General features: G+C 34.6%; 1 protein-coding gene across 2 annotated transcripts in view; it reads right to left on the reverse strand.

Annotated features, from left to right (window-relative positions):
- LOC120422641 (sodium-dependent dopamine transporter) overlaps positions 1-13,162 on the reverse strand; it is a 45,661-nt gene extending 32,499 nt beyond the window's left edge. The window contains exon 1 of one of the 2 annotated variants that reach the window (XM_039586141.2): positions 12,384-13,162. In XM_039586141.2, the coding sequence (XP_039442075.1) occupies positions 12,384-12,456 (73 nt within the window). In that variant the 5' untranslated portion in view covers positions 12,457-13,162. Of the gene's footprint in view, positions 1-3,041; positions 3,174-12,383 lie in introns of those variants that run through there. The other variant, XM_039586142.2, reaches the window with a different exon arrangement.
- Positions 13,163-13,368: the final 206 nt, after the last annotated feature.

The raw sequence follows: 13,368 nt of genomic DNA on the forward strand, positions 1-13,368 counted from the left end.
TTTCAACATTACATTATGTGAGTTTACATAAGAAACAGTTATTACGTGCTGTGTAAATTTACATATTTTTTCTGTGTAGGCATATAGTCAAGATGTCAAATTTGAACCACATTGGAGTGACACGCTTTTTGGACTGCCAGTTCTTATTAAAGTAACATTTTGCACTGCTGAAAATATATATTTTAGCTCACATCAATAATTAGAAATTTGCTGAGCCCCTAAATCCCATATTTCATATAGATTCCCCATCATCTCGATTGAATAAATTGACTTTAAAGTTACCCTTTCGTTCTTGAGAACTTGTTCCAATGACCCGAAATTTCCAGACATCAGGAATGTTGTATCATTCTACCAAATGACGTTTTGATTGCTTTACTGGTCTTTGTTTCGCACCAATACATTCATATCAGCAGTTTTTTTTTATTATAATCCGATGACTAAACCATCCATTAATCACTTTCAAGCAAAAGTTGAAACCCACCTGCTCGTACGTCTGGAACTTCGTAATCCAAACCCAAGCTTGAACAAACTTAACGTGTATTTGCATACATCCCGCGGAATCTGTCATGCAATTGAGAAGTTAACGCCGACTTGGAACAGACAACTAAATTCTTCAAGTTTAACCTCGACTGCAGTGTTGCCGCCGGGACAAATCAAAGAATTAGCACGTTTAACTTTGCCAGCAGACAGAGAGTGCAGTCTCCATGCATGTTCTTAATCCACGCTGAAGCGTTCGCACAAAGTCGGACGTTGATTAGTTTCTAACGATTAGATAATTGCAACCCTGGTCCGTCAACTGGGGACTGTCCGACTCTGTGACGGTATAGACGGTGCAAATTGCGGTCAAACCGTGACAACCTGAAACCGATATTCCCACAGTCAATTTGCAACTCACCTAATCGATAGACTTCTAGACGTGTTAAACTAAGTTCTAGGCTTAACTTAAAGTTAAGACATAAGTAGATTAGGTTGAGCGCTTTGACGACCGTGACTAGACGACTTCTAAAGTCGTGATCCTGCGATCGAAAACCAGTTCAAGCAACATTCCTATAAATGCACAATATTTTGGTAATTGCATTACTACCAAAAATGGCAAAGCATTTGATAGTAATCTTAGCTCCACGGTCACCGGTTTTGGGGGAGCCACGACTATTAATCTTGTGTGTCATTATGACCCTGAAGAAGGACAAGGTGCGGGGGCGAAGCCGGCTCTTGGGTAATTTGAAGGTTGACGGTACCGGTTTTAGACTGAGGAGCTTGGCACAACTGACGGAACTGACGCAAACTCGTTCAATATTTATTAGGTTTGATGATCATGATTAGATGGTCATTGGACTGAGCTCAACATATGATAAAAATAGATATCGTAGCTTATTTAATTCTTGAGATGTTGCATAATTTTTTTATGATTTTGGATTCATAATTTAGATCAGTGGTTCTCAAACTTTATCGTTCCATTCCCCCCTTAAATTAAAAAAAAAAATCAAATTTCATAATCTTAGATTCAATGTTAACCATAAGATTGAAATAATCATTAAAAAGTAAAAAATATGAAAGAAACATACATTTTCAGTTTGTGAAATAAACTGAACAATGACATGAAATGTACTGTTCCTGTTTGAATTAATGCTCATGGTTTTATTAAATGATTTTTGAATCATGTTTTATTCATAAATATTGTATGCTAAATTTACCAAAAATGTACTGGAATTATTTCTGAATATTAACATTTTAAATATAAGTATAAGTTTTACTGTTCAAGTTAATAAAATATTTGAATTCTTTTAAACTAAACAATTTGATTACAACCACGGCTCCTTGAAAAACATCAAGGGTCTCGTGTTTGAATCAATGCAATATGGTGAAAAAATTTAAAATATCTGAAAAAGTAAGTATGACGTAAATCACAAAAACATTGAAAAAATTGACTTTTTAAAATGCAATATAAATACTATCAGAATTTTTAAGTTAAATTTGTTTTCAAAGAACTGTAAATTTTAAGAAGTGTGTACAAAAAATCTCTTCAAAAATTTACGCTTAACTCTAATTTTAGGAAAAAAAATAAAAACTAAGATTCGCTTGTGTTTGAAATAAAATCCAAAGTCGAAAAAAAATATTTATAAAGCTTTTCTACTTTATATCTTAACCGCTTTTGTTTATAAGCTTAAAAATATCCACAAAATCACATTTTCAGTATTGGTAAATCCATCCCAATTCGATACTAAAGAAAGTGTCAGATGCGGTTTTTTATTTGCAAACGCGTTTAAAGGCATTGGATTTCTATTGCATCCTCATTCCACGCCTAGAATTACCAAATTCACCCCCATTGGGGAATTCCTCACCGGTCGAGAAACACTGATTTAGATAATTTTGGATTGATAAATCTGTATTTTCAGTGGAAATAACAATTTCTTTTTGAAAAGGTTTTAGAAAATTCATCACAATTTTCCCAAGTCATTAGATCTTAGTCATCTTAGAAAATTGTTATCAAAAGAAGAAAAATAGTTTTTAACATATTTCGAAGCATTTTTAAACAACTTAACTAATGAATTTGAAGAAAATGAGTTTTTGTGCTATCATAAAAAATGGCTCATCCTCCTAATAGTGGTCTAAACACCACTTCATATTCAACATATTTGCAAAGATTCTATGTTTGTGAGTAAAAGTTAAGCATTTTTCGCATAATTATACAAAAATATAAAAATTAAATATTGCTACACAAAGTTAACAGCTCAATGCGTTAGAAGGTTAATACATTAAAGTGGTTCGAATTAGTAATTTTTACATTTACACATTTAATTGGCAAATTTTGATGATAAAATTGCTTTGCTTCTTCTTAGTCTTCTCATCAAATTAATCGAACCGGTTCTGCAAATGCTAACCAGTACATCGTGGGCTCGTGACCTTAAAATTGAAACTTATTCTCTAATACTTGGCGCGCAATTCCATTTCGAGTCACACCTGGCCACAACTCACAAAAGTCCACTATTTCATCTCACTGGTTAGTATGCACACACCATAATCACTTCCCCCAACATTACCACTTTCGCGCCCAACTCAAATTAACACCAAAATTCGCGCCAAATATCGCACCCACCACTTGATCGTTACCGTTTCGCGCGAGATCAGAATTTGAACTGGCCGCTGCCGGACGAACCAAGTGGCAAAGCTTTGCCCCAAGTTCAGCCTCGAAAGCACTCTCGCCACCAGAGTCGTTGCTCGTGTGGGGCTTGAGTAGCTTTTTCATGTTTCTTACCAGATTTGTGTTGCTTTATTTGTGCGCGCGACCACCACCACATGCTTCGTCGTTGAATCGTTAGGTTTTCCAACTCAATGCGAGCACCGTGTGGTGGGGGAGCTTTAAAAAGTTTGCTTTAGAATTGGAGAAAACATAAATTTCGTGTCTCTGAAATAAAAGATTTGTTCCAGATGGTCACAAATTTGAACTAGATTTTTGAAACACTGATTGTTTCTTTACTGAATTATCTTTTGAAAGTAGGGCGTTTTGCAGCAGTTGCTTCACAATTTTCGAAATATATCATATTTATGGAGGAAATCCTTACCTATCCAGAAATGACTCATTTTTTAGAGAGCCGACATTTTTCCTTGATAGGTAAATACATGTATGTTAAATATTTCCAAAACACACAAAAATATCTCAAATTACACCCCGTACGGTAAGCTGGTCGAGCCCTCTCGAACCCCCTACCATTGCACTGTTTTACTTTTCGTTTTCGGACATCATCTCAATGCTGGTCTTCTCCGTTGAAACCTCAAGTAGGTGTGTGGTACTGTAGTGTGGGCACTGTTGCCCACAAATTGACCAGAACCTCGCGTCCTCCAATCCTCACTGAACAATACAGAACAAAATTTTATTTAATAGTGTGGTCACTTTTACGCGCTAAACTTCGTTTTTTTTCTTCAAAGCTTGTCGAAAATAAACATAATTGTACAATGTTGGCATACGAGGCGATTAGTGATGGACACAAAATATACAGAGTTCCCAAGAAACCAAATAAGGTTCAGTGTCAACTGATCGACTGATGATATAGACAAAAGTTTAACAAATCCGATCCATCTGACTCTCTCTTTCGGATCAAATCTCTCGCCGTATATTCGCTCTCTTATCACTTCTCGCGGATTGATCTTCACACTGTCTGCCATAAAATTTAACAAAAGGACAAGTTCTAATAATTATGTTATTGTAACCTCAATCATGTATTCTCAACAACTTCGCCAAAAAGTTCAAACAACGCTTTTTTTTATTCATAGTAGTTCAATCGAATACTTTTTCAAAAATAAATTCATAATAGTTAGATAAAAGTAAAAAGAAAAAGTTCAATAAGCTGTGGAACGAACGCTGCAAACTTATTAAATATTATTCGAAACAATAAGTTCATACAATAAGTTAGCAAGCGGCTACTTCACTAGCACTAACACTAAAGATTCTTAGTCGTTACCCCGAGCATGGGTAAATAACAAGGAAAATGCGTAAAATACCTTTCTCTGTTATAAATACCAAATTTTGGTATTCCTGAACCCTTTACAATTTGCCTTAAGGATTATGCAAGAGCAAAATGTGGTATCATACCTATTTAAGGTATTGTTTTGATATTGTTAAATTGCAGAATTTGTCAATGATCGGAAACCACATTTTTATATTATTTTAGTATTAAAGTTTTTTCTCAAATTCTTCTGAAACTATGGGAAAAATTTGACCAATTTTAATAAGATTTAAAAACCGAAAATTTCAAACTTGATTTTTAAAAATGTTGATATAACCCCTACAGAAATGACTTCAAATTGTGAAAAGTCATGGTACCACATTTAGGTATTAAGTGATTTATCAAATTCCTCTTAAAACAATGGGAAATTTTTTTACCAATTTTGACAACATAATCAATTTTTGTACCCTCCCAAAAAATCGACTTTTTGGCGATTTTTGAGCGAAACCTTTATCTTCAAACGACGATAACTCAGGAACCACAAATCTTAGAGGGTCGGTCTTGCACTCAATTTTGAAGGAAATTGGACGTAGAATCCATTTCCGTGATAAAAATTTAGATTTAATATATTTTTTCTACCTGTATTGCGCAATTGAAAACTTTAAATGGCCGTATCTCAAACTAGCCCTATTTATTTTTAAAATTTGACCTCACCATCGTATTCCTCGGCCAATTTTACATAAGAATCACTTATCGACAGAAAGGAATATGTTTCGTTCCAGAGATATCGAATTTTAAAGTTTTATGTATTTGAGATTACCTACATCAGCTGCACTCGCTGCATCTGCTAGAAGCACTCAGTCGTTCTGAACAATAATTACTACCTGGTGTTCTGTAAGATGAATTATTTTTATAATTTTATACGATTTTGAGATAATCAATACCTTGAACAATCTATTTTTTGTTTAAGAAATATTTATTGGGTAATTTTTAATGCAACGTTTTTCCTGATCACAGTGTCATTGAACCATATTAAGTAAAATTTGAACTTTTAATATTTATTTGCAAATGCTACAACGTTTTTACAATATATTTTTAAAACATATATCATTTTTCTATTGTTTTCATATTATTCCTCATTCCTTCCCACTTAATCAAATTATCAAATCAAATTATGATGATTTTTTTTTTCAATTCTGCTACATTTAATTTCAAAAACAAAACCATATACTTCTGATACATGTGGACAGCAGCTGTATCGTCTTCCAAGATTTCGAAATGGTTGACAAACAAAAAAAAAGATTATTGTTCGGACGGTGTCGAAATCAACACCACTGAATTTGATCTTAATCAGATAATAAATAAGATTAATCTTTGTGATTTTCTTACATTTTTCAGTTTTATACTTTCAAGAAATCCTCTTCCTTAATCATGTTTCACGAGAGTTTTATTCATGTTGATTCATAATTTTTAACACGATAATGTATCGTACACTTTTTCTAAAGTGTTACTTACAATATCAATTGCAATTTCCTGCTAGCTCTGCGGGTATTCCATTCTGCCCTGTATTGCGTGTCGTTTTGGCTCTGTCCTGTGGGCTAATTTGCTAATGATTATTTGGGATGAAATCTTATTTCAATAAATAACCAGGTAGCAGTTATTGATCAGCGCGCTCGAGTGCTTCTAGCATATGCGACAAATAAAGCAAATACAGGTAATCTCAAAAACCTAAAACTTTAAAATTCGGTATCTCTGGAACGAAACATATTCCTTTCTGTCGATATGTGATTCTTATGTAAAATTGGCCGAGGAATACGATGGTGAGGTCAAATTTAAAAAATAAATAGGGCTGTTTTGAGATACGGCCATTTAAAGTTTTCAATTGCGCAATACAGGTAGAAACAATATTTTAATCTAAATTTTGATCACGGAAATGGATTCTACTTTTTGCGTTTCTTTTTGTTTCGTTGTCCGTGTCTGTCGCGGGTGACCAAGAACGGCCATGATCAACGACGACCAACATTTTCAAAACTTTTTTTCGTAAAATCGCGATAACTTGTGATGTTTATAAGCAAACCCCTTATGCCTATATATTAAAAATTTTGTAATTGTCTGTTCTTTGTAGAACATTGTTACACTCTAAAAAATAACCCTGCAAAATTAGAATAAACACGAAATTTTAAAATGAAAAATTTTGTTCTAAATGAAAAATGACCCTTCTGGGTCAATGTAGATTCGAAAAGTACATTAAATTTCCCATAAAATGACATCTACCAAAAAAATTTACAGTCGAGTAACGGGAAATGGGAGAATTTTTAAAACTTTTTTAGTGTTTTTTTAGATAAAAAATACGTTTTTTCGGAATTCTGAGTACGCCATCAAATCGGGCGTCTAATTTTACATAAAAGTCCGTTTGACACCAAATGTCTATCATATCACCGTTTCTGGCTGCAAATTATCGAAAAACACCTCTTTTATCGCATGTTCAAAAATAAAAGGGGTCGTACAGCCCCTCCGTCACGAGATATCAAAAAACGGATTCGGATTCGTGATCAGGGACAAAAGTTACCCCTTAGGACAAAGTTTCACGCAAATCGAAGAGGGGTCGGGGCAACTGCTGTGTGAGTTGGCGGAGAATTGCCCTTATTGAATTTTTTGGTGAACTTGAATCCAGTTTCATTTAAATAACATTTATTTTTCAATCTTGTTATTTTTCAGAAGCTTCAAGAACTTAGCCGTTCATCAATGACAAATGTATTCGATGTGGCGAAGAGTATCACTAAGAACAACATGGAATCATCAGGTGAGTAGATTTTACAGTTGCATGTGGATCATTTCAATTTTTTCACTAACTGCAACTGCTGCACTAAAAAATGGAATGAAAATACCAAATTTTGGTATAACTTATGCAAATAACAGCGACCAAAATGTGCCCTTGGTTGCCCAGTAATTGATGGTAAAATACCATGAAATCATACTGGAATACCAAAAACTGTTTTTTTAAGGGCGCGGGAATATCTAAAAATAAAATCATGGCAATACCAAATTTTGGTATTGCAATGGTATTATTTTGCACTTGGAATGACATGTTTTGGTATTGTTTTGGTCTTCCACATACAAGATTTTGGTATGATTTTATGGTATTTTACCCTCTATTACTGGACAACCAAGGGCACATATACAAATTTGGCATTCCCGTGTTATTTACCCCTGATCGGGTACTCTAAGCTTAAAACTGAAATGACAAAAGTCAACTCGGTCCTAACCAAGTCCCTGCACCAAAAAAGACCTAATAAAAATAATGTATGAAACATAAAATTAGTTAGCTTGTGATTTTTATAAGAAATACTATTTTTGTACAATTTCAAACAATGCTTAAAATTAATGCATGCCTCACAACCATAAAATTGTCTTAAAACTTGCATCAAAGACAAGTTTAAGTTAACGCAATTAAGATTTATACTGATACAAAGAGTTAAATTTATAGAATAATAGTTTAAACATTTCAACCAAATAATAAAGTGTTTAATTTACCTTTAGAATGTAACTTTAAGTATTTAACAAAGTGTCCCTAGTAAGGACACTTTTCTATGAAATCACAACACAAAGTTGCAATGGCTAAATTTTAACTTTAAAGCAGTAATTCCTTTCTGTAAAAAAATGGTCAAAAGGTTTTGAGTTACAGATTTTGAAATATCTTCATTGCTAACATTCAGTTCACCTTCTACAACCCAACCCCGTCTCTAGACTTAAGATCTCAAAATTCGCCAAAATCCAAACTTTGAATCTTGCAGAACACATTTTTTGGTACAATAGGCCCAATATAGCAATAAAAAAACAAAAACTAAACAAGATAAAAATACTAAAACGTAACTCATTAAGGCACAAAACAAGAAACGAAAAGTTTTTCGTAGAACAAAAGTTGCTCAAAATGACTCCCTAGCACGGGAAAATTAAAAATATTTGAAAAGGATTTGGGCACAAGAGAGATAAATTTGGACCATTCTAGTGACCACGCGTGGTCGAAATCGTTTGGCACGCCGCTGCTTGCCCGGCGCTGGCACCCACTTGACATAATCCGATTGAGTTCCCCGCCTTGTAATCGACTGAACGAGGGACTGAGAGAGCCCACCGAGAGCGGTGCACAATGAAGTTGGTGGATTCTTTGCGTTGAATTCAAGTGTTGTACACGGTATAAATATTCGGCAGCATATAACATAGGGAACTAATCGCCCGTGACCCATCCTGGTGGTTGTTACTGCTGCCTGGAAGGGAACTTATCCCTCAACTACCACAACTATTGACAACACTTTAAAAATCATCAAATTAAGTTAAAATATGTTATGTTTATATGCCAATGCCAAATATTAGTACAACCAGTAACGTGTAAAGTAAATCATAAGTGGAAAGATGGTCAATAGAAGGTTAAAAAAAGTAGAAATTTCAGTTCATTCGAATCAAACCTGCCCGCCCGTGTGTTAAAGGCTGAAAGTGAAAACATAAACAACTTCTCACATTATTTTCAATGGGCTAAATCTTGGCCAAACGGTCAGCGCCAGACGCACTCAGCCCAGAACAAGAGAAAAGAATTTGCTGACCAAGCCGAGCCCGTTCGTGTTTGATTCTTGGAAGTTGAACTAAAACCTGTTTTCCCAGTTCATGGTTTACAATTTTTGAAAGTTTTTAGTCGTAATCCGAGGGTGGGGAAGGAATTCCGATTCCGAATGGAACGTGGACTTATTTCAATATTTTGAACAGCAGATAAATAGAGTGCAAATTACTGCATTTGCTCTCGAAATAGCACGCCCTCATTGATTAGCAGAATATCTCAGTTCATGGTTGGAATCCTTCGTGGTAGCCACTTAATCCATGCCCACAACAACTACTGACCGAATTATCAGCAAGTAAGCAGCAAAAACCACAAACTCCATGAATCCCGTAGCTTGCTTCCGCGTTGAAGGGGAGCACGCTGTAAGTTTAGCATAAGTTTGAATCAGTCTTCACAGACAATGCTGTTTTTGTAGTTGGATTGATGAAATCCACTAGCGTGCACAGGGTGGGGCAACTGCCCCACCATCCTCAGAAATTTGTTCTAAATATGGTCAGAAGGTGTCCACAAATGTCCATATTATTGCCCCCACCTTACTCAACGAGCTGGGCACGCAAGTGATGAAATCATTCTCAAATAGTTGAAATCAATGGTTATTTTTTTATTTTTGAAAAGAAAATTAAAGTACCGTCAAGAAATCATGCTTCTCAATTCACTAAAGAACTCGAGCGGCAAAACAGCAGCATAATACTTCAGTTTTGATCCACGCAAAAACCACTCTTCGACGAACAACGCCAGATTGAAATAGTTGCTTCAATTAGTAGCTTGATGTAATCAGCGCAAACTTGTGGTAGAGATAACCGTTTCTTCTGCAGGTAACGTGGTTTATTGTCGATTTTAATAGTAGGAATTCACAATATTTTGAGAAATGAATAGACAATCAACAAATTTGTATTAATTTACAAAGCATATAAATTAAGTTTAAGTATTCATGGAAACTATATAAATTTAATTTTAATTATTTTAATTCAAATGAATTTCGATAAAAAATAAAATGAATAATATAAAAATTTCCAAAATTCCGCTGTGTGTATGTGCTTCCCCGATCATTTTTATTCTCAAAAGAAGTCTAAAAAGTGGTAAACTTGATTAGGCAAAAACCAATTATAGAAAATCAAGTTATTTAAATTGAAAAATGATATCAAATGAAAACTAGTCTATGTATCAATTCCAACTCTAAAAAAGATCCGAATTATTCGCCAAAAATTAAACTTAAATTTTCATTTTTTAAATTTAAAAAGCATTAAAAAGAAAAACTCTCAATTTTCTGACAATAACGGATTTTGTGATTTGATTTGTTTTATGCAACTTTGTTAATGTTTGAAATAACTTGGATGTGTTTTTGACTAACAATTCATACTTAGAACGAAAATCGGAGGAAAAAATGGTTTTTGAATTGTTTTCATTTAGTTGCACTTTTGTTTACCAAAAAAAAATAATTTTCTAGGATTTGAAGACCAGAAAATTAAAATTGATATTCTAACTAATAGTCTCAGAATGTTTAAAGTTTTTGATTTTTTCTCAAAATGGTTTTAATGGCACACTGAAATGGAACTAAAAGTGGCTATGACTCAAAACAGTGCATTTAAATAAAATAAGGCGTTCATAAAAAAAAATATGTTTAATAAATCGAAAATAAAATATTATTTTTTCTCGAAATGGTTTTAATGGAACTTGCAAATGGAACTTAAACTTAAAGTGGATATTACTCAAAAACGTTGCATTTAAAAAAACGTTAAAGCATTTTCGATTGCATATTCGATTTTACGTCGAAAATTGATGCATTAGTCTGTTTTGTTCTAAGTTCGCTTTTTTCAAAGAATCCCTATTTTTGTATAACCTATGAGAAAAATTTTCACTCATACTTTTCTGTGACTTAAGAACTGCTATTTTTGGCCCTCTAAAACATATCCAAAATTTATTTAATTTTAAAAATACGGATTACCAACAACTATGCCGAAGACTTTAAACTTTAAACAACTATGCCGAAGACCTTAAACCTATAAGAGCATTCGTTCCTAAATATCGAATTTCGAAAATTGTCATGCTGCCAAAATTGTTTGAAGACTTGTATGACCAAACCAATGATGCAAAACGGCAAACGGGAAGAAACCTTATGCCAAATCAATAAAACACAAAAATTTTAACTCACGAAATCGCCTGATTTCGCTCAAAAGATTAATTTTCAAAATGGTGAGGGAAAAGAATCACAAAATTTAATCTTTGTACATGATTACAGCTAAGCTGTGGTCAAACATCAGCTATATAAATGAATATTTTTTTCAGATTTGTGATCCCAGAATTCAAACTCATGTAAAAGCTAAAAACTGTCCATTTGATTGGAAATAAAAAAAAGCAATTTATAATATGTTCTGAATAGTTTACAAGCAATTGCACTAGCTTTTTTCAGTAATTCATTTTTTGTTGAGAAAATATGTATCGCTCCCTGGTTTTTTGCGAAAAATTGGAAAGGGGGAAGTCTTTTAAAACATAAAATGAAATTACCATTGCCAAAAATCATTTTAAGAATTCATAAAATGCTGAAATTTGTATGATCCAATTTCACCCCCCAGACCCAATGTCACCCCTTATAACGGTATCTTTTTGATTTTCTTGATGATCAAGTACGTTCGTGAATCATGAAAAAAGTTTATAAATTTAATTTGTTTAATCACTCATTGAATGAACAATCTTTTAAATTCGTTTTTGCTTCCAAAACCACTAAAAACGAAAATAAATTAAATTTATCACTTGAAACAATTGATATTCTCTAGAAAGTCACCATTTTTCCGAGATTTTCAATGTTGTATTTTTTACTTGGATTAAACTTTGGCTATTCATTTTGTATCTCAAAAGAAACCAATTTGTGGCATTAGTTTTTCAATATACAAGTCTCCATAGTATTTTGAGGGCCGGTTTTACAAAATGGGCATGGAATTTTTCGAGAATCTGCATCTTGAGAAGGTTTTTTCTTATCGATTTGGTGTCTTCGACAAAGTTGTATGATTAGGACTTTTTAGAAAAAATAAGAAGACGCGAGGAACATGTTCCCATTTTTTATTTCACTTCTTATCACTTATAACTATATTCACAAAATGCGTACGCTTTAATTAATTTTTTTTGTGTTTTAAGAGACCAAAAACGGCATCTTTTACGCTAGAGTTCAGGATGGTTCAAAATCAAAGCTATAAACCCTTGAAAAAAAAAAGCTATTTGGGAAATCTCAAAGTTCATGTATTGAACCAACTTGAAAAAAAAACAAGAATGACTTTACAACTTTTTTGATAGAGTACACTTTTTCGATATGGTGATCGCACACTCCAACTTACCTGGATGGTCTCCCAGCTTGACCGGGGTCGCCAGTAATCTCAGCTTCTCCCGTGGGTCATCCAGCTCGAACATAAAACCGGCGCTTGCCCGCCGGTGGCCCGCGATTCCCCCGAAGTCAAAAGGTGTGTGTGATCACACAAGAACACCAGGAAGCCACCTGTTGATGCTCTTTGTGGGAACTATCTTAAGATTTTGGTGGTGGATGTGCTTCTTTTCAACCAAAAAGGTTAACAAAACAGTAAAGCTTTGCTAAGTGTTCAACAGGAACATTTTGAGAGTTTCTAAATTTATTCAAAGTTTCACTAAAACCACATTATTTCTGTCAGGCGTCCAAGTTCCGTCGGGGTTGCACAGTCCAAAAAGGCCAACATCACACCGCCGTAATTAGTTCAAAGAAGCTGTCGTACGCGCCGGAACTACAATCATCCACTTCACTGAAACCGACTGGTTGTCGCCGACGGGGGAGTTCTAAAACAAAACCGAAACTGCACCACTCCTTATTTCCGGACTACCCGGAAGTTCACTTCACTTTCCAGAACTTCTGGAACTGAACTAATCCAACCAACCAGCTAATTGTGTCCCGAGCTGTTGCTGCTGCTGTTCTGGGAGATCCGCACCTGGCGACGGTCCTTGGAATACTGGCACCGAACCTGGCCCACTGGGGCGCTTTTATAGGCTGTCCATGCCGAGAACCGACGAGGACCGTTTGATCCTTGAACGACGACGACGAGAATGGCGCGCCTGTGTAACGCATCGCACAATTCGGTGGTGGTTTGATGGAAGGAACTTTTTCTTGCTTTCTTCCTGCCCTGATAGTAGTGTACTACACCACGTGTTGCTTTTGAAGAGTAGAGATTCTGAAGGGAGATGGGAGGACTTCCTTTAGGAGGGGAAGGAGGAGGGAATTACGCTTTTAAGCTTGGAGGTGTGTTAGTGTTACGAAGACATTGCTCATAGTAATGACCCCGCACGTGAGAAGTAATG

Source organism: Culex pipiens, chromosome 3, assembly GCF_016801865.2.
Source record: "Culex pipiens pallens isolate TS chromosome 3, TS_CPP_V2, whole genome shotgun sequence".
NCBI classification, from domain to species: domain Eukaryota; kingdom Metazoa; phylum Arthropoda; class Insecta; order Diptera; family Culicidae; genus Culex; species Culex pipiens.